The 23,734-nt window shown below is 41.1% G+C and overlaps 1 protein-coding gene across 7 annotated transcripts in view; it reads left to right on the top strand.

The window, feature by feature from the left end:
* SMARCA1 (SWI/SNF related, matrix associated, actin dependent regulator of chromatin, subfamily a, member 1) overlaps positions 1-23,734 on the top strand; it is a 117,553-nt gene that overhangs the window by 1,110 nt on the left and 92,709 nt on the right. For all 7 annotated transcript variants that reach the window (XM_045295853.1, XM_045295849.1, XM_045295848.1 and 4 more), the window contains 9 exons: positions 6,660-6,746; positions 9,953-10,119; positions 10,447-10,547; positions 10,659-10,759; positions 13,246-13,425; positions 16,123-16,278; positions 17,648-17,779; positions 18,711-18,779; positions 22,712-22,821. In XM_045295853.1, coding sequence (XP_045151788.1) covers positions 6,720-6,746; positions 9,953-10,119; positions 10,447-10,547; positions 10,659-10,759; positions 13,246-13,425; positions 16,123-16,278; positions 17,648-17,779; positions 18,711-18,779; positions 22,712-22,821 — 1,043 coding nt within the window. In that variant the 5' untranslated portion in view covers positions 6,660-6,719. Of the gene's footprint in view, positions 1-6,659; positions 6,747-9,952; positions 10,120-10,446; positions 10,548-10,658; positions 10,760-13,245; positions 13,426-16,122; positions 16,279-17,647; positions 17,780-18,710; positions 18,780-22,711; positions 22,822-23,734 lie in introns of those variants that run through there.

The raw sequence follows: 23,734 nt of genomic DNA, 5'->3' as shown, positions 1-23,734 counted from the left end.
CGGGTGCTGGGCTTTTTCCCTTCACGTTTCGAGGTGCTGGTGGTCCGGGTGGGGGCTGGGGGCGGCAGGAGGACGGGAAGACATGTCTTTCTTAGCTTGGCAATGTCGGCCTTGTGGATGGCAGAAACAGAAAAGGGTCCCTTGTTCTTTCTGTCCCTGCCTGCTGAAGTGGGGGGGGGGTAGGGGTGTCACCCCGAGAAGGCGAGCGCCCCGCGGGGTGTCCCCTAATCCTCAACCATGGAAGCGGAGGACTTTGACTTAGGAACATTTTCAGCATCTGCACCCCCCCCTCACTCTTGTCCGCCCCGCCCCCGAAGGTATAGTGTTTCACTCCAGGGCCACCCAAATGGTCCCCTGTCCAGCTCCAAGCTTCCCAGGCTTCCACCTCCCTCTCCAGTGCGCGCTGCTGGCTCCTGGACACATGCAGGTTTTATCCTTTTTTTAATGTCTATTTATTTATTTATAAATAAAGCGTCGCCAAGATAAGCTTCTGATAACGTGCGTAAGGGACTGACTGCATGTAAGGCACTTGACACCTATTAAAAAGACCCATCAAGAAAATATGTCCTAGCTCCACAACACAGATTTCCTGGGGAACCAAGCCAGGCAAATAAAACTAGGAAACAGCGCTGAAACGTTGAGGTTTAAAGGAAAAAACAAAACAAACCCCCCAAAGTGCAATGTGATATGTGGATTTTGCGATGTGCAATAAATGAATCGTTTACAGGTGGCTTTTCCCCCTTGGTTTGTGAGTATGTCTAGATCACAATTTTTAAAATGGTAGGTGATTAAAATTATGCTTTAGCGATCTCAAGTGGCTTTGTCTGAATATGATACTATACTAAATTAAAAGCTTTTGAGGGTGATGAACACCCCTTTGCCTTGAATTAAGACTGATTTTCAATTCAGCAGTTTCTTAAGTGACATACGGTATTTTACTCTGGCAAGGTTGACTAAAGAGCAAGACGATTGTGGTGCTGAGTGAACATCCTGGGGAACACGTGCATGCTAGCATCTAGATACTTGGACCGTAAGACAATATTGATGATTAAAGCTGGGCCAAATACCAAGCATCAGTATAAATCAAACGTTGGGAATTGTGTGTGTGTGTGTGTGAGAGAGAGATTTTAAAAGGGTTTTTCTCGACCAGAATGTGCAAATGTCAAGTGCAAAGCTTGCTTTCCCCTAGTGGTTTAGGTCTTCGGATTTTCCAAGTTGTGTACCTTTTTTGGATTTGTGAGAGGCAAAACAAACCCCAAAAGACCAGAAATCAATAAAAGACCTAGACGAGGGCGAACAAAAGAAACTTAAAAACAAACCAAACACTGGGTTGATACATAGATGCCTAAATTCTATTGCCTCAGCAGAAACTACTTTCCCCTCCTCAGCATGGACAGCCACGGATACAAGGTGGGGGCCACTCTGGATAATTGAAGCTTACTACTTTTGTCACTTAAGAAAAAATTAATGTTCCTCGAGAATCCGAATGTATTGCACACTCCTTTCACTCTGAAAGGACAGGTCCACCTTTTCCTGTGACCACCAATGATTTGTAGGAGGGGGGAGGCGCTGGTGGCTTTGTGGGTTATGCCTTGGGCTGCTATCCACCAGGTCAGCAATTTAAAACCACTAGCTGCTTCCAGGGTGGGAGAGGCTTTCTACAACCTGTCAAGAGTCACAGTCTTGGAAACTCATAGGTGCTGCTCTACTCCGTCCAGTACGGTTGCGTGAGTCGGAAGCGACCTGCTGGCTGGGAATTGGCTTCTGTCAATGCTTGTGTCTGCCAGCAATATAAAGGCATTTGAAGTCTAGGAGGCTGTTTCCCCTTGACTTAAATAATTACTTCTGAGGTGGCTCCAGTTTTGTGTTGATTTTCCAAAATAACTTTTTGGTGTTCTTCCTCAAGAGTCAGGCTAGCAGTTTTTTCAAACAACTCAAACTGCTGCCCCCAGAAGGACCTTCTTAGTTGATGGTAAAGGACCTAATCTAACCACCTCACTAGAAACCTCTGTCAAACGGGAAACTACAAGTGATAAAGAGATGATGACACCGGACAGCAAGGAGATGGAATGCTGTTGCAGTAAAACACAAAACAGGCATCCTGCATTTCTTGCTGTTGACGGGACTTTGTTCTCTTTGCCGTGCCAGCTAACAGTTTTTCCTTCTCAGTGATGTGTGAAGTTCACATCATTCCATATTACTAGAATAGTACAATAAAACCTGTAAAAGCCAGTACCGGTGTATGGTGGAAACCTGGCAGAGAAGGAAGATGCCTACATTTCCCTCTAAACGAGTGATGACAAAAGGGCAAGATAGACCCTGGCAAAAGTGGGAGTCCCCGAAGAACTTGGCAGCCGCGTGGAGTTCTGGTTCTCACAGGTTTCACTGCTTATCAAGCAAAATAGGCTCTGACTCAAAGCATGTTGGTGATGAATGTCATAAATGCGATTCAGTAGGTTGATTGTTGATGTGCGAGTGTTTTTTCTTGTTTTGGAGACTCACGTGGTATAATTGGCTAACCCAACACTGAGGAAATTGGAGATGGTCTTTCTGGTAATGAAAAGATTAAGAAAAAGGCCATGGTCTTTAAGACGCATTTTGATGGCCTTTGAGTGTGTCTTCAAGACATCTAGAATACCAGATGATAAAATTCATGTGAAATGCATTAGCATATCTTAGTTGCCTATATCTTTTGTTATTGGAGAAGAAATGTGTTTTTAACAAACATGTATGTATATACAAAGAGTTAGAGAGTCGCTATGTTGATATTTGTTGTTTGGGAGATAGTGCCATTACTAAGTAAATTGCCCACAGCTTTGAATAGCACGGCACAAGATTTGGGCATTTTTCATTAGCATACAGTTAAAATGGTATGGTATTCTCCTTCAAGGTAAGCAAAAAATATAGTGAGTACATTTTCCCCCCTAAGACAGAAGCTTTACTTTTCTGTTGGTGACGTTTCCTTCCCCACGAATAGAAAGAGACTCATGTATATGACCCAAAATCATGACCACTGTCGGGAAACTGGAAAACCCAACTTTTTACAACTTTTTAAGGAAAGATAAAGGAGTGCATTTTGTTAACCAATTTTTTCTTGTTGCTTTGAACATAGAATAGGATTTATTGTGCAAGGGTCTTCAAACAGTTCATGGGAAAAAGGCACTTAAAGGTAATGGAATTTTCCCACAAACTTTTTGCAGCCTCCCTCACACACATGGCAGCTTGAAAATGGAGGTTTGAAGATTGTTAGCAATGTTCTCATCCATTCATCTAGGATCACATCGAAAACATCCCAGATATGAGATGCTATAAATCAAAATGGTTATTATTTGACTTAGAGGAACAAAATGCTATCTGATAAGCACGCCACAGTCAGCTCCTGCCCAGGGTCAAGTCCCACTCTCTTAGTTTGGATTTCCTCAGAATAGACATTTTAATAAATGTTTCAGGAGATATTTATCAAGTGCTTGGAACCATGTTTTTCTTATGCTACAGGTCACATTCTGTGGTGGAGTTTTGACCTACGTTTGCAGGAACTGGTTGACAAAAGCCATATACAATTGAAATCATTTTCACCGACGTGGTTGTCCTTAGACTTGCGCCAAGTCTGTCAAAAATGGAAATCCTCTGATCTCTGGTCATGATGAGCAGATTCCTGTTTTAAGTATTGTATTTCTTGATTTCTTACAGGGAAGGGGGCATATTCTGTTAGAATACATGTATGTATAGACTTGACAAAGGGTAGTATGCTTGTACTACCTTTCAGAGAATTTCAGTTTTTTAAAATTTTTAATCATTTTATTAGGGGCTCATACAACTCTAATCAAAATCCGTACATACATCATTTCTGTAAAGCACATTTGTACATTCATTGCCCTCATCATTCTCAAAACATTTGCTCTCCACCTGAGCCCCTGGCATCAGCTCCTCATTTTTCCCCCTCCCTCCCCACTCCCCCTTCCTCATGAACCCTTGATCATTTATGAATTATTATTTCGTCATATCTTGCCCTGTCTGACGTCTTCCTTCACCCACTTTTCTGTTGTCCGTCCCCCAGGGAGGAGGTCACATGTAGGTCCTTGTAATCTGTTCCCCTTTTCCAACCCACCCTCGCTCTACCCTCCCAGTATCGCCACTCACACCACTGGTCCTGAAGGGACCATCCACCCTAGATTCCCTGTGTTTCCAGTTCCTATCTGTACCAGTGTGCATCCTCTGGTCTACCCAGACTTGCAAGGTAGAATTGGGATCATGATAGTGGGGGGGGGGGGTATTTAGGAACTTGAGGAAAGTTGTAGTTTTCATCGTTGCTATATCGCACCCTAACTGGCTCATTTCCCCGAAACCCTTCTGTAAGGGGATGTCCAGTGGCCTACAAATGTGCTTTGGGTTTCCACTCCGTACTACCCCCCTCATTCACTATGGTAAGATTTTTTGTTCTGATGATGCCTGATACTTGATCCCTTCGACATCTAGTGATCGCACCCCTGGTATGCTTCTTCCATGTGGGCTTTGTTGCTTCTGAGCTAGATGGCCACTTGTTTACCTTCAAGTCTTTAAGACCCCAGACGCTATATCTTTTGATAGCCGGGCACCATCAGCTTTTCATCGCCACATTTGCTTATGCACCCATTTGTCTGAAGCGATCGTATCATAGAGGTTAGCACACAATGAAATGATTTTTTGTTCTTTGATGCCTGATAAATGATTCATCGGCACCCCGTGATCACGCAGGCTGGTGTGCTTCCCAATTAGAGCAGCCAGTCCACAGAGAGGACCACATGGCCGACCCCACTATGATACATGACGCCCCTCACTGACCCATAGCCCTACAGGGGACAACACCAGAGACAGTGTGCACCCGATCTGATCCCGCCACACCGAGGCAAAACACTAAGGGGGTGCAACAGAACAACAAGGGAATGGAACGGCGAGGTCCCCAGGGAATGCTGAAGGTGGACTTTGGGGCCAGGGCATGGTGACCCAACAGACTGGACTGGAAAACACTCCTAAAAGCCAAAAAACAATCCTTGAATTATCTACAAACTTTTCTTTCTTGTTGTGTTTTTTTTGCCATTGGTTTGTTGTTGTTTTGTTGTATATTGTTGCTTGGTTTTGCTCTGTCTTGTTTTTGTGCATGTTATTATCTCCGCAAGTCTGTCTAAATAAGATAGGCTGGATGAACAATCTGGAGGAGAAAACACTGGGTCCGACAGTTCCGGAGAGACATGGGAGAGGAGGAGGTGGGGGGAAAGGTAGTGGTGTTAACAAACCCAGGGACAAGGGAACAACAAGTAATCCGAATTGGTGGTGAGGAGGATGTGGGAGGCCTGGTAGGGCATGATCAAGGTTAATGTAACCAAGAGGAATTGCTGAAACCCTGGTGGGGACTGAGCATGCTGGTGGGGCAGGAGGAAAGTCAAAGGAAATAGAGGAAAGAGCTGGGAGGCAAAGAGCATTTATGGGGGTCTAGATAAAGACATGTACATATGGAAATATATTTATATATGAGAATGGGGAAATAGATCTATGAGCATATATTTGTAGGCTTAGTATTAAGGTAGCAGAAGGACATTGGGCCTCCACTCAAGTATTCCCTCAATGCAAGAATACTTTCTACTATTAAATTGGCATTCTGTGATGCTCACCTTCCCAACACAACCACTGAAGACAAAGTGGGTTCATAAGCAAATGTGGTGAAGAAAGCTGATGGTGCCCGGCTATCAAAAGACATAGCGTCTGAGGTTTAAAGGATTGAAGGTAAACAAGCAGCCATCTAGCTCAGAAGCAACAAAGCCCACATGGAAGAATTTCAGTTTTTAAAGTACTTGATTAATGTTCGTATTCAGGAAATTGCAGCTTTGTAGAACTCGAAGGTTAATAGTTAACCAAACACACTGTTATGGAGTTGATTCTGATTCCTAATGACCATGGCTGTAAATCCTTTTTTTGGGGGGGCTGTAAATCTTTACAGAAGCAGATAGCCTCATCTTTCTTCATAGCTAAGTGCCCTGATACACTGCCTCCATAGAATATGTGTGCAGTGTAAATAGTTGAAAGCAACGAAACTTCCAATTTTGGAGAAAATAAACGTGAATACCACTTGAAACTTTACTACTACATTATTTTAGATAGATTGGTGACATGGTATTAAGTAAAAGAAGTTTAAATGTCTTAATGAAAAGAAGAAAACTATTTTAGAAAGCATTTTGGGAAGAAAAACCACAGTCTTCTGAGCAGTCTAGCCTGTTCCCATTATAGCAAGAATGGTTTCTGATAATTAATACCTGCTTTCCTGGAATTCTTTGGCTTGTGGTTGATGCTATTAACATATTCCAGATATCTGATCTCCTCCTTAATGATTACATGCTCTTATACTTTAAAAGTCAGAAATCGAGGAAACGGCTCAGTGTTTGCCTTTTGGTGTTTGTTTTCATGAATGTCATTTCTCTGCTTTTTTCATGATTTGTTTTTCCCTTTTTTAATTGATCATCAGGCATTCAGAATTAAATTAATTCAAGGTCTAGTTTCTTGACATGCTCGCATTGGTCCATTCATGGCGCATGTTTGTTACTTAATCACTTTTTTCTTCAATTGAGAACCTTAATTCTATAGACCTTGCTTTGCAATTTGATGATTCATTTTCTTTGGACTTATAGAAAAGTGCTTCACCATTTCAACTCAAATTTGCGGCTAACGTGTCTAAATCTGAAAAGGAAATGGACCCAGAATATGAAGAGAAAATGGTAAATATGCTCTTGGGTAGAAGTTTTGATTAAACAAACAAAAAACCAAACAAGCACGTGCATATAGACTGTACTAGAGTGTTGGTTGATTTGAGAAATAGAAAAGAACTGTAATACATCATCATAGATTTTGGTTTAACTGCTGAATCTCTTCCTTTTTAGGCGAGTAGAGAAAAGGACCAGGAAAGCTATAGGGAATCGTTGGAATTAGAAACGAGGCCTGACATTTGATTCTCTGCTGCTTACTGCAAAATCGGATGGGGTCAAACATGAGAAGGATTGTGAGGATGGTGCAGGGGTGGGCAAGGTTCTGTGCTGTTGCACAGAGGGCCACTATGGGTCAGAATAACATCAACATGTCCTCCAATAAACGAAAACAGTCACCTCAGTGGCACTATCAGTCCTGCTCGGTGCCTGCTTGCTTTCTCTTGGTATTCGCTGTATCGGCGAATGTGTAACTGAATATTATACTTCATAAAACATGCAATATGTCTATGTAGCATATATACTTGAGCATAAGCCGACCCGAATATTAGCCGGGCACCTAATTTTACCACAAAAACTGCATAAAACGTGCTGAAAATCTCGGCTTATACATGAGTGTATACTGTACTTTCTTGAGGGAAAACAATTTGCCTAGTACATGAAAACATTACTTCCATAAGCAGGACAGCCTTCTATATGCATACATACTGCTTTGCATTTAATTATTTACATCGTCGTCATGAAAATAATCATTTTAACTTTAATGAGATTTCTAAGGCCTTGTGATCCTTCCAACCAGTGATCTGGATTAGCTCAAGTTAAAAGTAAGAGGTTACCGATGAGCTAGAGCTACTTGTTGTTGCTTTTTGTTTCCCTTTCTCCTGCACCATAAACCTCAGGAGGAAAACAAAACAAGGATCCTTGGTGGCATAGTAGTCATGCATTGGGCAGAACTCCACAAGTCAGCAGTTTGAAACCACCAGGTGCTCTTTGGGAGAAGGGTGGGGTTTTCTGCTCCTGTAAAGAGTTATAGTCTCGGAACTCCACAGGGGCAGTTCTACCCTCTCCTAATGGGGTGCTATGAGTCTACATGGACTCGAGGGCAGCGAATTTGGTTTTTGGAGATTTAAACATTAAGTAGAGCTGAAGTATCTTTTCTACAAAATTCTGTCTTCATATGTAAGACCACTTCTAAGGTAGACATCAAGGAGGGCGCAAGAATTAAACATTCAGTTGCTCACTTCCACCTTAGATGTGTGGACCCATCGAGTGATTGAGGGAGAAAGATGTGGCAATCTGCCCCCAGAAAGATGGTTACCTAGGAAACCCTATGGAGCAGTGCTCATCTGTCACATGGGGTCACCGTGAGTCAGAATCGACTGGATGCCACCTACCCACAACCTTGTGGACAGTTAATGTTTTAGCAACTCTAAGAACAACATTCCAGTGCAGATAATATAACATGGAAAGTGTTTGGCCTCCTGCCAGCTCTTGTGCTGATTATGTTTGTCTAGCTCTTGCATTTATGGCAATGAACACTGCTGTATATCTTTGGAGGTAGGAGGAGGAAGCTGTTGTTAATTATGCATCCTTCATTGGCAGTCAAATACAAGGGAGTTGCAACAAGTGTGGAAAATTTCCATTCACTTGTCATATCCTGGTTTCCACAAACTTGTTGAAGCCCCCTGCTGTTTTCTACCCTGTGGCCAGAAAGTTCCTTGGAGTTAAAACCTCTTTCGCACCGCCCGCTCCCCCATCCCGCTCCCCTTTGTCTAGAATGACACGTATTTATTGACCTTTTAAGATTTTTAGTTAAAAAAAATCTTTTTTGCAGGTGTGTGGTATAAGTTTTATGTCTTAACATGTTTTTTCTTGATACAACTGTTGTATTGATTGTTATAAGAGCTGTAAGAGTCCCCAATAAAATCATCTTTAAAAAAGAAAATAGCCCTACAAAAATTCTTTTGACTTGTTGCTAGAGTAAGGTGACCAGACGTCCTGCTTTGGGGATTATTTTTAGCAATTTGTCCCGCGTCCCGCAGTGTTTAAAAAAGTCCTGATTTTTGGAAAGAATGCACGACAAGCTAGGGTATATGGTTTTTGGCTGCCATGTGGCTATTTCGCCAGGATATGCGTTTTATCAATGGTCTCCTGCTTTTGTCCCGCTTTACGTTAAAATCTTATGCTAGGGGCAGTCAGTTTTTTAATTGGACTCGTCCATGCTGTCTCGAGTATCAATTGTTTTTTAATGGTTTAATATTTAATATGGGATTATTTCTTTTTTCTGTCTTTAAAAATTCTCTAAGAAATTGTAATGTATATGAATTTTCAGTAATTAATATATGCTACAAACACACACACACACACATGCGATTTTTCCCCAAATTCTCACTTCAGGGAGAAGCTTCACCTACTGTTAGCATAAAGTATAAATTTCTAGATTTCTTTAATTGAAGAGAGAAATGTTTATTATGTTATTGTGTCATTACCTTGAAAATATTTGAGTAAAGATGGCACTGTATACTTTTAATGATTTCTAGGTGCAGCTTACACATTCTCCGGAGTTTAGAGTACATACGTAACACGCTCTCGTTTTCAGACATGTTCTTTTTGATGCTCAGTGTTACTATTTGAGAAAAGCAAAGAGTTATGACTGGGAAAGAGGCTTTACTTTTGGACCCTGACTCTAAGGATACTTCTTATGGGCTATTTGCTAAGCCTCTCAGATATCATGGCTTCTCTTCAAAGTGTTTGAACATGCTGCTTTAAAATTCTGTGGCCTACTAGCTCTGGGATCTTGGGGGTAGTTCCTTACCCTCTCTGTGCCTGTTTTATCTTTGGTAAAATGGGATGATCCTAATATCAACCTCATAGGTTTGTTAAAAAAAAACTCACTGAGTTAGCATGTTAATTGTGCTGAGGACAAAGCCTGTGCTTTTAAAACAAAAACCCCACCAAACAAACCCACTGCCATGGCGTCTATTCCGACTCAGTAATTCTATGTAGGGTTTCTGGGGCTGCACACCTTCCTGGGAGCAGAGCACTTCACCTTTCTCCCACGGAGCGGCTATTGGGTTTGAACCAGCCTTGCAGTTAGCAGTTCAACATTGACTTAACAGTGCCACCAGGGCTTTATTTAACAAAAGCTTTTGTTCAGTAAGCAAACTTTGAGTAACTCTTTGATTATTTTTTCTCTTTTCACTTTTTGTTTTGGAAATTAGAAAACAGACCGAGCTAAGAGATTTGAGTTTCTTCTGAGGCAGACAGAACTCTTTGCACATTTCATTCAACCCACAGCACAAAAATCTCCAACATCGCCTCTGAACATGAAGCTGGGACGACCTCGAATAAAGAAAGATGAAAAGCAGAGCTTACTTTCTGCTGGAGAGTATGTGGACTGATCTACCCCTCCCTCTCCCTCTCCCCCTCCTTCTCCCTTCCACTCATGATTCTTTTACTCTCACTTAGTCCAACTGTATATATATTTTTAAAAGTTTGTTTGCTGTCGGTCACTTTGTCCTGGAAGCAACAGTCATTTTTCCTTCCTAGAAGCCAAGGAATAAAAAAAATGTTGCCTGGTTTGGCCAAATTCCAAGTAAGATTCTAGACAGCTCATTTCTCTCCTGCCTCCCCCCAAACGTAGTGGTAATCCATACTGACTTAATTGACAGCTTGGTGTGTGGATGGAATATGAAGGTATTTTTTTTCTGTTCAGCTACCGCCACAGGCGCACCGAACAAGAAGAGGATGAAGAGCTTCTGTCAGAGAGTAGGAAAACATCCAGTATGTGCGTGAGATTTGAAGTGTCACCTTCTTGTAAGTACCTCATTACCTTGGTGACTTTCTTTATAATTTCACTTTAGGACAACTTTACTGAATTAACAAGAGCATGAGACATACATGACTTTTCACCCCCTCCCTTCCTAGATGTGAAAGGAGGCCCGCTAAGAGATTATCAGATTCGAGGACTGAACTGGTTGATCTCTTTGTATGAAAATGGAGTCAATGGTATTTTGGCAGATGAAATGGTAAGAAGTTTGTAGCTAAAAACACCGTTGTAGTTTTCGGCAATTTCTTCTGTACATTTGAAATGCCTGAGCTGACCCCCCCCCTTGCCCCCTCAACCCCCCACCCCACCTCATGCCTGGAGGTGAAATTGTTTTATTTAGTGGCTCTAATGAAAAAATGCATTTGTAATGTCTAGAATTTTTTAAAAAAAGAACCTTTAGAACATGTAATTTCACAGGCCACACCATTCTTTTATTGATGTTTCCTTAAATGTTACCCAAACCCTTCTATATTTGCTTCCCTTTGCCTTTTGGCTTCTGGGAAGCTCAGAGCCAAATGGCATGCCAATCCAAGGAGCATCTTTGTAAGCCAGAAAGGTCTGTCTACTGTGAACTTTCCTATTCCTTCTCCTTGAGTCTTTCTTACTTGTCTTAGCCCCTCTTTTATTTCCATGTCACCATTGATTTATTTGGTGCGGGCCACCCAAAACAGATTTTCATTGTTGGCCACCTGAAATCCTTTTGGGAGTGAGGTGGGGGTATACAAACCAAATAGTGACTGAATGCATGTATGACTGTAACACCTGGAGTTGTGAACAATCAGAAAAGGGACTGGCTGGGATAAGGAACAACAACAAAATGTAAAGCGCCACGTTGATGTGGGGTACAGTAGAGGGCCAGGCAGGCATTGGGAACCAAAATGGGGCACCATGGATAATGTAAATAAAATGATTGAAGCAAAAACGTAAGGTCATATAAAACCTTCTGCCAATAAGGTATAGCACATGAAGACCTAGGTGGATTTATTTTATCTTTTCTAGATAGATATTTTAAGACCAAATGAGTAGGCTAGGATTGAAAAGAGAACAGGGGAAGCTCTCGGTGCATATAACCCAGTAGTAGCCTTTGTATTTCTGTGTTTCTGGAACCGTATTTGCAGTCACTGTCATCCAGAAGAATCACATGACGACGTATGTATGCCCGGTGTCATCTAGCATGGCAGTCAGCCCTATAGATATTCATCCCTGATTGAGCAACTGCTAGGGATGTGGCAGGGTGTCCTTTAAATCACGGGTCTGTAGTGCCTCCTAATTATGCATATTCTGGATTGGGGCCTATAGTCAGCTCAGAGGGATAAGAGCCCTGTTACCTGGACAACAGAAGGCCCAGGGTGAATTTGCTTCAAGCTCCTTTTGACTCAGCCTGTCTAAACAGGAAGGCTATAAAGGTTCTTCATGTTGCATTTATGCTGATACCAGATATATTTTTAGGACTAAAATAAAACTTTTAAGGATTGTAGACGATTTGGGAGAAGAATAAAATTAAAAACAGACCCCTGCTACCTGGAAATAACAGTTTACCTTGTATGTATTTCCTTTTCTTCTCCCCCCCCCTCCCCCGCTCCCATGTGCCTGCATTGATGTTGAGATCATGTTGTGTATGTGTATATAACTTGGTATTCTGATTTCTGCACCTTCAGACATACTCTTCTACATAACGAGGATGCGGTTTTATAAAAATAAGTGTTCCGTAATAAAAAATAAAAATCCCAGGACAATTTCCTCATTGTATCCACATTCTCCCCCTTTCACCATTTGTTTGGATTGCTTGATGTATAGTAGATCTAAGTCTTGAGATTCTTTGTGATTTCGTTTTTCTGCACTGCTCAGATGATTTCTGTAAGACGCCTTGAGGCGAAAGTACTTAGAGTTATGACCCTTTTAAGATTTTGGGTGCTCAGTGCCTAATATATTTTAAAATATAGATCATTTATTAAGATAGTAACTAGGATAAACCCAATAAAAATAGCTCTGGGCTTAGGTTTATAAAAGAGCCTTTATAAGTTTCATAGCGATTAAGCCCCAAAGCCTAGTACATAGTTCTCTTTTCTTAGGTTCTGGGTTTTGGGTGGCTACTATACTGTTCACCAAAATCAAGTTGGTTTACTGGAGCTGGTGAGCTTTTTTTTTTTACATCCTTTCTGGCTGAAAAGTCCTGTTTCTTATGGTTCCTTAGGTTTTTAAGAGTGTGAGATGCAAGTCCAGAGCTCCAAGCCCCTTGAGGCGCATAGTCTAAAAATTTAATGTCTGGGCTAGAATCATTGGGGACAATGGGACACAAAGACCGATATCTAAGCAGTTTGTAAAGGAAATCTGCCTTTGTGAAAGACACACACGCACGCACACACTCTCACACTTCTTAATTTTGCTACTAGTAGGTAAAATTATATAGTCTATTGCTTGCTTTGTTACGAATAAAAACACCCTTGTTAGCGCCTTTCTAGCTGCAGTCTTTCTTAGTTTGTTTTCGTGCCCGCAGTAAGTATTGAATTGGCATGGCTATACATGTTTTCAAAACGGCCTTTCAACTGCTCATTGGTAGGAACTTAATTCCCTGCGTGAGCTAGATGGTAAAGATCTGCTATGATGTTGTTACTAACAAAATGCTTCATTGAGGAAAATTCAGAAATACATTGATCGGTTTTCTCCTTTGTGATGATCATACAGGGTCTTGGTAAGACTTTACAGACCATTGCTTTGCTTGGGTACCTGAAACACTACCGAAACCTTCTGGGACCTCACCTGGTTTTGGTTCCAAAATCTACTTTACACAACTGGATGGATGAATTCAAACGGTGGCTCCCATCGCTCCGTGTTATTTGTTTTGTTGGAGACAAGGATACAAGAGTAAGTGTACACAATAAGTTCAAGCATTTAAAAATTATTTTCTGCAGTTGTTTAAAGTTACAGGCGATTGCTAGAAAAGACATTTAAGTTAAATATTAATGACCAGTAACTTAAGTTGTGCTTACTCTATGCCAGGCTCTGTGGTGTTTTGCGTATATTAATTCTTGAAACATTCCTATGAAGTAGATGCTTTACCTATTAATAACAGACAATTCATCATGAAGTCTCATGTGCAGTTTTTAAAAAAAAATGATGATTGTGGCTGGAATGAAAGTTGAGAGAACAAATTCGTTTTCCACTCAACCAATTTCCTACATTTACTTTTTAACTAGCTTTTTAACCTAGCCAATTTTGAATTGCACTTTTTGGGGGGATTTTATTTATTTATTTATTGAATTGCACTTTTAAATGATCCTTTAAAAAAATGCTTTGTTAACACTGTCTTATGGTGACTTTAACATTTGAGTTATTTGGAAGCCCCAAGCACGTCCCTTTAACTGGCTTACCTGTTTGCTTACGTTTTTTGACCTTTGCCTTTGTTCACATGCACCCGTCCATCAATGCACACAACGGAACTTCCCCCTTCTCTATGTACAGAGAGCCCTTGGTTTGTAGTTTGTACTCAGTCACTACTGTCAGGTTTGGTCTTTGAATAGAAAAATACATGTCTGGGCATATGCATTCTCCGGTAATTCATAAGCGTTTGTCAACCTTAGTCTTTTAAATGAGCCATTTTGTCCATCCAGTAGGCTACACCTGTTTTTTTTCCCTTAGGTCTGTAGTAGCCTTAACCTAAACATAATAAATTATGAAAAATAACCAACGTTTGTAATCTGTTCAGAAGGCATATCATTAAACTTTGTTTTGATTTTATCTCTGGAGAGCATAGTGTAAACATTTTATGTAGCTCAGATAGCCTCAACAGAATGGTAGCGCTATGAATTATGTCATTTATCTTCCTCTTGTACCTGGTATTTCTCATTAGCAAGTTAGTCACTGAAAACTCTTTTTGGTGACTGCCACTATATAATGTCATCCCATTCCTCATTTGCATTGCTACAGTATTGATCTTTTGCTAAAATTATTTCTTAAACATGTGAGCAGAAGAAAAACTATCTAGGCTGATGTTTTCATAATGCCTCAGTAAAATTGCAAAACACTTCATTGATTAATGGATTTTAATGATATTATAAAGGAACCCTAGTAGTGTATTGGCTTATGCAACGGTTGCATACCTTCATGGTCAGCAGTTCAAACCCACCTGCCACTCCTTGGGAGAAAGATGAAGCCTTCTGCTCCAGTAAAGATTTACAGACTCAATAGCTTTGTAAGGCAGTTCTATATAAAATGCATTAAATGTATTTTTACCATGAGGCATTGTCAAAAAAGTTTGAAAACCAGTGTTCTAGATAGTACTATGTTGATTTAAATAAGTAGTCTCAAACCACGACAATTGAATTGATTCTGACTTAGGGTGAAGCTGTATGGGATTTGTGATACTGTACATCTTTATGGGAACAAGTCAGCCTTACCTTTCTCTCATTGTTCAGCTGTTGGATTTGAACTACTGACCTTGTGGTTGGTAGTGTTTGTAGCCTCATAATAACACTAGAGGGAGAAAGATGAGACTTTCTATTTCTGTAAGGATTTACAGCCTCAGAAACCTAAAAGGGCAGTTCTCCTCTGTCCCGGAGGGTCACTATGAATCAAAATGGACTAGATGGCAGTGGGTTTGTTTGCTTGTTTAACAATGCCCGCCTTAGGTTTATTTGTGTAAATAGCACAGGATGACACCAGCTCCCCGCAGATGGCAGCCCCAGGTTAACATCAGTCCTTCTAATCCTCAGACAGAGAATTCTACTGTGTAGGAGCCCAGGCATCTTTGGGAGCTTGAGCTGGGGCCTGGTCCTTGGCCGGAGCATCAGCCTTGCTTTGTGCCTTGGCCTTGGCCTTGGGTCAGCAGAGCCTCAGACCTTTGGCAATACATGCCCAAGCTGGCTTGGGATGGGCATTGTAGGCCAGTCAACTGAGCTTGTGGTTGACACCCATTGGGATCTTAGCCTTGACCTCCTTGGGCTTCACAAGAGCCTTGCTAGCCTCAGTACAAGCATCCATGGTCTTAGCATTGTTGACCTGCATTTTCTTCAGGCCCTTCTTGTGCTTCTTGGCAAAGCGCGTGTTCCTCAGGAACTTGGGGTCCCCCTTAAGAGATTCATGTCATGGTGATGGGGCTTCTTGATGACATTTCTGTGCCAGTTTCTGAATTGGTGGTGCGTGGGGTGGTTCTTAGACTTGGCCAGGTCCGTACTGACACCTGCTGCTCTTAGAGTGCCAGAGGCTGGAAGAAAGAGAGACTGAGTTTGGTTTTTTAATAACACCAGAAACCTCACAAAACCATTCCTGACCCTTTAACAAGGTATTTGTGACTCAGCCCTGCTAGGAAGAGAAGGGCCATATAAGAGATTTCTGAAAGTTGCAATCATTCAGGTATGCTAAGTACTTTCTAATTGTTGAAACTGTGGTATTGGTAATTCAGAAAAGTTATTTGGCCTATGTCCTTTTGACCCATTGTGACATGCTAGGAAGATGAGATTAAATGATGCTTCTCGAGTCTCTTACAACTCTTAATAGTTGCTTGACCAGTCCATGATCTCCTTGTCAACCTCTTCTAACATAAGAAACTTTATTTTGAATTAGGCGGCTTTTATTCGTGATGAAATGATGCCAGGAGAGTGGGAGGTTTGTGTTACTTCTTATGAGATGGTAATTAAAGAAAAATCTGTCTTCAAAAAGTTTCATTGGCGATACCTAGTCATTGATGAAGCTCACAGAATAAAGAATGAAAAATCCAAGGTAAGCCCGTCCTTGATATCTCTATTATAGTGTTCTTTGAACTGCCAGTACATGCCTTCAGGTCTCTGTATTTAAAAAAAAATGAGGGGTGATCATGATTATATTTGTGAAATGAGAATGCAAGTCTGTTTTTAAAGTAGCTTTAAAATCGAACTTATTGAATACAAAACAAGTCAACATGGAGTGCAGTTGTGCAGGTAAAGAAAGCGAGGTGCTCATTTGCTATGCCGCTTGTTATAGCCTAACTCTTTTATGCCACAATATGTCACTGGCATTGCAAATATTTGGTGTATAAATTCATTTGCACTGATGTGTTTTTTTATTGAGGGGCTACTTTGGTGTGTTCACGTGGATTAGAAAAAATAATTTCCTGGTGAAATTATCTGATTTGTATGAATTAGAGTTCGGTATTAACATTGAAAAATATTTTTTAGGGGGGGAGGGGAAAAATCTGATCTCAAGGGCTCAATAGAAAGTAAATGTCTAGAAAATAAACAATGGTAATATATGTACTAATATGTCTCATGCAATTGATAGATGGATTATAACCAGAGTTGTAAGAACCCCCCCAAAATGATCTTAAAAGCAGACCAAAAAAACATTGAAAAATATCAACATTTCTTGCCATTCAATTCCATCAACAGTAGAAAAGCTTCTATTATTATGGTAACCTCTCTTTGTATTACTGGGCTACTTTGGGAGAAACAGGGACAGAACTGTAGCAAAACCACCAGGTGAATCATTCTAATTTAAAATTGGAACTAATAACTGATAAGAGGACACATATTAGCAGACTAATTGTTGGTTTAAGAGCATTATGCAAATGCATTTTTATCAATAAGATGACTGGTATATGTTACAATTGTTTTTATATCTTTAATTTTTCTGGTCTGGTTTCTCAGAAGTTAAAGTAAGCTACTGAGGAAAATGGACTCAACATGGGGGCTTAAGAATCGTGGCTAGGCCAGGTTAGCACTTGGCGAGCCACGTAACTGATGAACGTGGTGGGGAGAAGGGAATATCACTGTATAAAGTGACTAGCCTGTACTCCGTGGAGGAGGCTTGGACTGTTTCCTATTGCCTTAAATTGGAGAGACTACCTTTTTTGAAATAAGATGGGAGGATTCTGGCGGGGGTGGGGTGGGGTGGAGTCTGAGGTATGAAACTGATCTGTGTTCTTTGTAGAAATGCCTCGAGTCTTTTGCTCAGTTGTGTTTCACTGCAGCAGTCACGTGAATTGGGAATTTTTCCATGTTAAAGTTCTTTGTTAAATTCGGGGAGGGTGGGGGGAGTTGGTTGGCAAAAGTAGTACCGAACGTAGAACATTCCTAATACTAAGGCGATGTTCATAGTTCCGTTTCCCCCTTAGCTCTCAGAGATTGTGCGTGAGTTCAAATCGACCAACCGTTTGCTCCTAACGGGGACACCTCTGCAGAATAACCTGCATGAACTCTGGGCGTTGCTCAACTTCTTATTGCCTGAAGTTTTTCATTCAGCAGATGTAAGTTGAAGTTAGACGTTAGACATGTCTTTTGCTTACGTTCACAGGCATTTGATTTTAAAGCATAGATGGCAGATAAAAACTTTATTGGGTGTTTGTAGGTTTTGTTTTGCTCTGGAAAGAGTTCTTTAGTACAGAATTGAAAAAATACAGCTATTCAGAGAACTCACTTTTTTCCCCCTTTGGGATTAACCAGTGTGTTAAGCTTTACTTGCAGCCGTTGTTAATCACGATTTATGAGGTGAGAGAGTGCTCAGAATAGTGCATTCAACACTTTTTTAAACTACTTAATGGAAAGATTTGAAACATTACTGAACACGAGTTTGGCAGGTAGATTAAATATCTTGAGAGCGATCTTGGATGATTGCAGACATTAGAATGGGTTCGTGGTCTGTGATTGACAAAACAAAAGGGCTTGGATTTATATCACTCGTAGCATTAAAGGTTGTGCTAGGGAAGCCAACTGAATAGAAGGATTCAAGGATTCTGATGCTTGATTTCCCCATTATGTGTATTGATTGGCAATAAAAATGCCAAATTCAGCTATCTATATTAACTTATATACCTTATCTGGCCTTTTGCTTGTTTTTATTATCTAGTGAGGGCAATGTTTTCATTCACATTGTATGTCTTCCATTGTATACTCTTCTATTTTCCTGAATTGGATTGAATGCTGTCATAGTATGGGAAACTCTAATCATGCCTTCTAAGAAAAAAAATTACTGATGAAATTCCAGTGAATGGGGTGAAAACATTTGCTACCTGATGTGATAGTTTATCTATTTTCGAAAGTAACTAATGTTGGCCATCACAATTACTAATGTTAAAAAAATTCCCTTAAAATGGTACAAAATGTATAGCTCTCAATGGTGCATCTCAATAAACCAACCTGTGCACTTATTGTAGAATTTCCATCTTCCTCCCCCCACAGGAGTTTGATTCTTGGTTTGACACTAAAAATTGCCTTGGTGATCAAAAACTTGTGGAAAGACTTCACGCAGTAAGTAATAGTCAACAAGGAAATTCACTACTTTCATATGTCCTCCTATAACTGGGCCAGAAAACCAATGGCCATAGAATGGCTTACTCTCTCCCCAGCCTCTCTCTAAAATCAAAAGTCAAGCCTGCTGCCACTGAGTTGTTTCCAACTCGTAGTGACCAAGTAGGATGGAGCAGACTAGGGTTGGGAGCAGACTGCCACAGCTCTCTCCTGTAGTGTTCGGACTGATAACTTTTTGGTTAGCAAGCAGGTGTTCACCACTTGTGTCAGTGCTCTGTAATAGAATGATTAGGGTCCTTACAAGACAAGAGTCAGTTTCAGAGTGATGCAACATGAGAAAGATTTAACCAGCCATTGCTGGCTTTGAAGATGGAAGAGGAACATGAGCCAAGGAATGTGGGCATCTTTTTTTTTTTTGCCTGACCTCTCCTCCATGGATAATGTGGTCTTCTCCAGTAGAGGTGGTTCATTTTCCCCACACCTCAGGCCCTCAAGATAAGAGTGAAACTATTTTCTTCATTTCCTCGTGCCATTCTAAGCCACTGCTTTTCTGCTGTCATAGATAAAATGCCTTTGCTTTTGAGGCCTGAGCTGTGTTGCCAGGCCATTCTTAGCCCATTATCCTCAATGTCATCTGCTAACACCCCATCACCATCACTGTTCTTTGATAACAACCTCTTACATCCTTCTAGAATCCCTGGGTGGTGCAAGTGCTTAAGTGCTCACCTGGTAACCAGAGTTGGAGCTCGAAATTCACTTAGAGACACCTTGGAAGAAAGGCTTGTTGATCTACTTCTGACAAGTCCTGTGGAACACAGTTGTACTGTTGCCACACATGGGGTCACCATGAATTGGCGTTGATTCAAATAGCAACTGGTTCTTAGCTCCTTCTAGTTCCTTCAGTCATGCTACTCTTTTTACTTAACTGAGACCTCCAGTTCCTGGGTTCCTCCCTTCCCTCCCCATCCCATCAGCCCATTTCTGTTGCTACTTTCCCCCCCATATCCAGCCTTGATTGCATTTCCTATCACTTATCTTTTCCCAGTACTCCCCTACTCCCCTGTTCCATGTCCAGCTACCATACTTGCCCTGAAACAGAATAATGGTGTGGTCTTTCTTCTGGGCTTGGATTTTCCTTTTACTACTTGAGTTCCGGTGGTGTGGTGGGTTATATGTTGGACGGCTAACCACAAGGTCAGCCGTTCCAACGACCAGTCAACTTCACAGGAGAAAGACGAGGCTTTCTACTCCCATAAGAACTTACAGTCTCAGAAACCCACTTTGTCTTACGAGGGGTTCTATGAGTTGGGATCAACCTATTGGTCATGAGTGAGCAGATTGATGTTCTCTGTACTGGGGTTACTCCACCCTGATAAAGTTTATACAGGTCTGCAGTTTGAAAACCTGACTCTTTCATGGTATCTGACATCCATTGTTACCTTAATGATGCTTGTTCTGCTTCATCATGGCTTTCTGTACTTTCTCATTTCCTATAACAGCAATCTACGACCTTCCTCAGTCTCTGCAAGCCTGGGTTGCTGCTGCCCTTCTCCTCTCAGCAGATAACACTGCTCTTTTCTCAAAGAGGAAATAATATTTAAGGATTGGCTTCAGCCTTTAGCTTCCTATTCCAAGGATCTCTGCTTCTGTGTGACTTTTTTGCCTCCATGGAAGTGGCTTCCTTTCTCTTGTAAGAGGTTAGCTCTCTCAAGTGAACCCTGCATCTTACCTGTTTCTGTTTCTTTATGAACTTTCCCCCATGATTTAGTTTACTGACGAAATCGACTACCTCTTCCTGTAGTTTGGCACTGTTCCCTTAACATGTAAACATGCTCATAGCTCCTTTATTCTACCAAAACCACACCCTTGCCCAGCTCTACCTCCACATGGAAGGCAGTGCTTTCTCTGCACTGTACCCTTCTTTAGTCATAATTCTATTTCCTTCCCTTGACAGTTAAGCTTGAAAGACTAGTTTTATCTCCTAGTTTCTACAACGAAATCTTCCAGTCCTTCTTGAGCCCATTGACGATTGGCCTCTATCCGCTCCACGCAACTACAGCTTACCTCACAGGTCCTCAGTGGCTTTCTGCTTGCTGAGTACAGCTAGAGTCTTGATCAGTAGCTTGATTTCTCCGCAGTGTTCAGCACTATTAACCACTCTTCTAACGTGACACTCTGCTGCTGGGCTTCTGTGATACCACTCTCCTGGATTTTCTCTTACCTCCCAATCCATCTACTTTATGGGCTTCTCTTTCTCTGGCCCTTTAGTTAGTTCACTGTTTTACAGGGTATGCCTTCCTGTTTCATCCTAGTCTCCCTGAGAGGCACTGCTGTGGTTTCAGCAGCCACCTCATACATACACTGCTAACTCCCAAAATTAGAGATCTGTTTTCTAAGCTCCGTTCTAAGGAACCTTGGTGGCTCTGTGGAGTAGATATTGGACTGCTTACTGCAATGTCAGCAGTTTAAACTTACCAGATGCTCTGCTGGAAAAAGATGAGGCTCTCTGCTCCCCAAAGGATAGGTTGGCTATGGGTAGGGATCGATTCTTTCGGTGGTAGTGGGTTCTGAAGCTTTAGACTCCACATCCCACTGTCTTCTGAGTCATTCTACCAAAATGTCTCTGAATGGTTTAAACTCTGAAGAATTTGCCCTAGCTAAGTTTAAGATTCCTAAACCAGAAACTCAAAGCCTTGGTTTCTTTATTTTCCATCTCTAATAATAAACCAGCCAAGGTTCCTAATAGCCCATTGAGGATTGAACTGAGTGTAGAATTAGCCTGATCTGGTTTGCATTCTGCATTTACTATTTATTAGCAGAGTGACCTTGGTCGTGTTACTAAGATGGAAACAATTCTGTTTCCCTCAAAGATGTACTATAAGAATTCTATACCATATGTGAAGTTCAGTGTACAGTGTCTTCACAGTGTAGCTAACTTTAAATAGCATCGTGATAGAGTTTGACTTTCACGGACACACTGATCCTTTCGTATTTCTTCTCCAGCCCTATCTTCTCTTACATTGAACTATTTTCTCCTCCTTCAGATATTGAACCATTTTGAAATGGTCAGAATGTCTTCTTCCCTATTAGAGTCTTTCTGATCTATCCTCTGATGTCAGAGTTGCTCTTACTGGTCATATTACAGCAGATTATCATCCCCTCCCACCCCTTTAAATCATCTCTCGTTCGTGTTCAGTAGTCTTGTTGATTTGATGTTGATAAAATTTGTGGCATCAAATCAGTAGTAGCCGTGTAGGTCTCCTGTTCTCATTTTGGGGAACCCCTGGTGGCAAAATGGCTAAAGTACTTAGCAGCTACTCCTCCTCCTCCTCCTCCTCCTCCTCCTCCTCCTCCTCCTCCTACTACTACTACTACTACTACTACAACACCGTCTGGTGACTTGAACCTGCTAGTCTCTCCACAGGAGAAAGACGTGATGATCCGCTTTCCCGAGGATTTACAGCCTTGGGAGTCCTCTGGGCACTTCTAGGAGTTAGAATTGTTTTTGTAGCAATATGTTCTGATTTTCGAATATGTTAGTATTTGGTTCTTTTTTCACTGAGCCACTTGGCAATCGGCAGTGGTAGGGTTTTTCAGATGATGTAACGGATAGTAAGTTTCATGTACCAATTGAAATCTCTGGCTTTTGAGTCGATTCTCTTAGCCCTATAGAACAGAGTGAAACTGGGTCATTGTTTCTAAGGTTGTAAATCCCTATCGGAGCAGGCAACTTCATCTTTCTCATGGAGTGGCTGGTGGGATTGAACCACAAACTCTGGGGTCAGAAATCTCAATACACAACCCACCAGGCCTCTGGGGCTCTTTATTGTGCCACCAGGGTACCTAAATTTCCTCTGACAGTGTTGTTCATTAATACTTGGTTTATAATATTAAGTACTGTGTGAACTTTGATATAAATCATCATGTTTTAGGTTCTAAAACCATTTTTGTTACGTCGTATAAAAACCGATGTAGAGAAGAGCCTGCCTCCTAAAAAGGAAATAAAAGTTTACTTGGGACTCAGTAAGATGCAACGAGAATGGTAAGCTATTTTATTTCCATGAAAATGTATTTGCGTGTGAGGATTTATACACCGTTAGCTTTGAAGTCATTGAGTTATGCTTTCAGTTCAAAAGGGCATTTTAAATTTAAATGGAAAATCCAGTAGCTATTTCGAGAAAACATTGGTAAGTACTTAGCCTTTGGGAAGAACATGGACTTGGCGTTAGGGGCCTCTAGGTTGTGTTTAACTCCTATGCTTTGCTTCTGAATAGCAAGCAAACTCTTTTAGCTTGGACAGGTTATGTAGCCTCAGTTTCCCTTCTGTAAAATGGGGATACATATGCTTAAAACCTCTGAGAATGATGTTGAGATTGAAGGGGGCTGATGTGACTGGTAAATTTATTAATGCTTCTGGGTTCTGAAGGTTGGAATGGTTTGGCAAATAAAGGGTTAGCAGGAAATTGACATGAAGCATCACAAGGAATTATAAATTGGACATGTTCGTAATGTAATACTGTAAAAAAGGAGTCAGATACAGCTTATATACATTAGAGTACATATAAAATCTGTAATGATTCCTCCACAATAAAAGCCAGTACCAAGAAGAGATCAAGAGTCTTCTTTGGACTCTGACATAAGAGCAAGTGCTGGCTTTTCTCCTTACTGTGGTCCTGAGTAAGTGGCTGAACTTGGCTTAGCTGCCTGATTTTCCATCCATAAAATGGGGTCATAGCTCAAAGCCACTGTGGTAATTTAATGAGATCAAAATCACCTGAAACACGTGCCGTGACACTAGGCTTTTGCATACAGACAGATTGTCTATTCTTATCATTGAATGTTAATTCCAGTTCAGGTGTATCTGTAGGCCAATTTTTGTCTGGGTGAAGGTCTAGGAAAGAGAATGAATGATGTTTTCAGGGTCAGAAAAAAAAGAAAACGACCAATGAAGACAG

The sequence above is a fragment of the Echinops telfairi genome, unplaced genomic scaffold (assembly GCF_000313985.2).
Source record: "Echinops telfairi isolate 266 unplaced genomic scaffold, ASM31398v2 ScPeMD7_6080;HRSCAF=6971, whole genome shotgun sequence".
Taxonomy (NCBI): Eukaryota; Metazoa; Chordata; class Mammalia; order Afrosoricida; family Tenrecidae; genus Echinops; species Echinops telfairi.
This window is presented reverse-complemented; position numbering and strand designations above follow the sequence as displayed.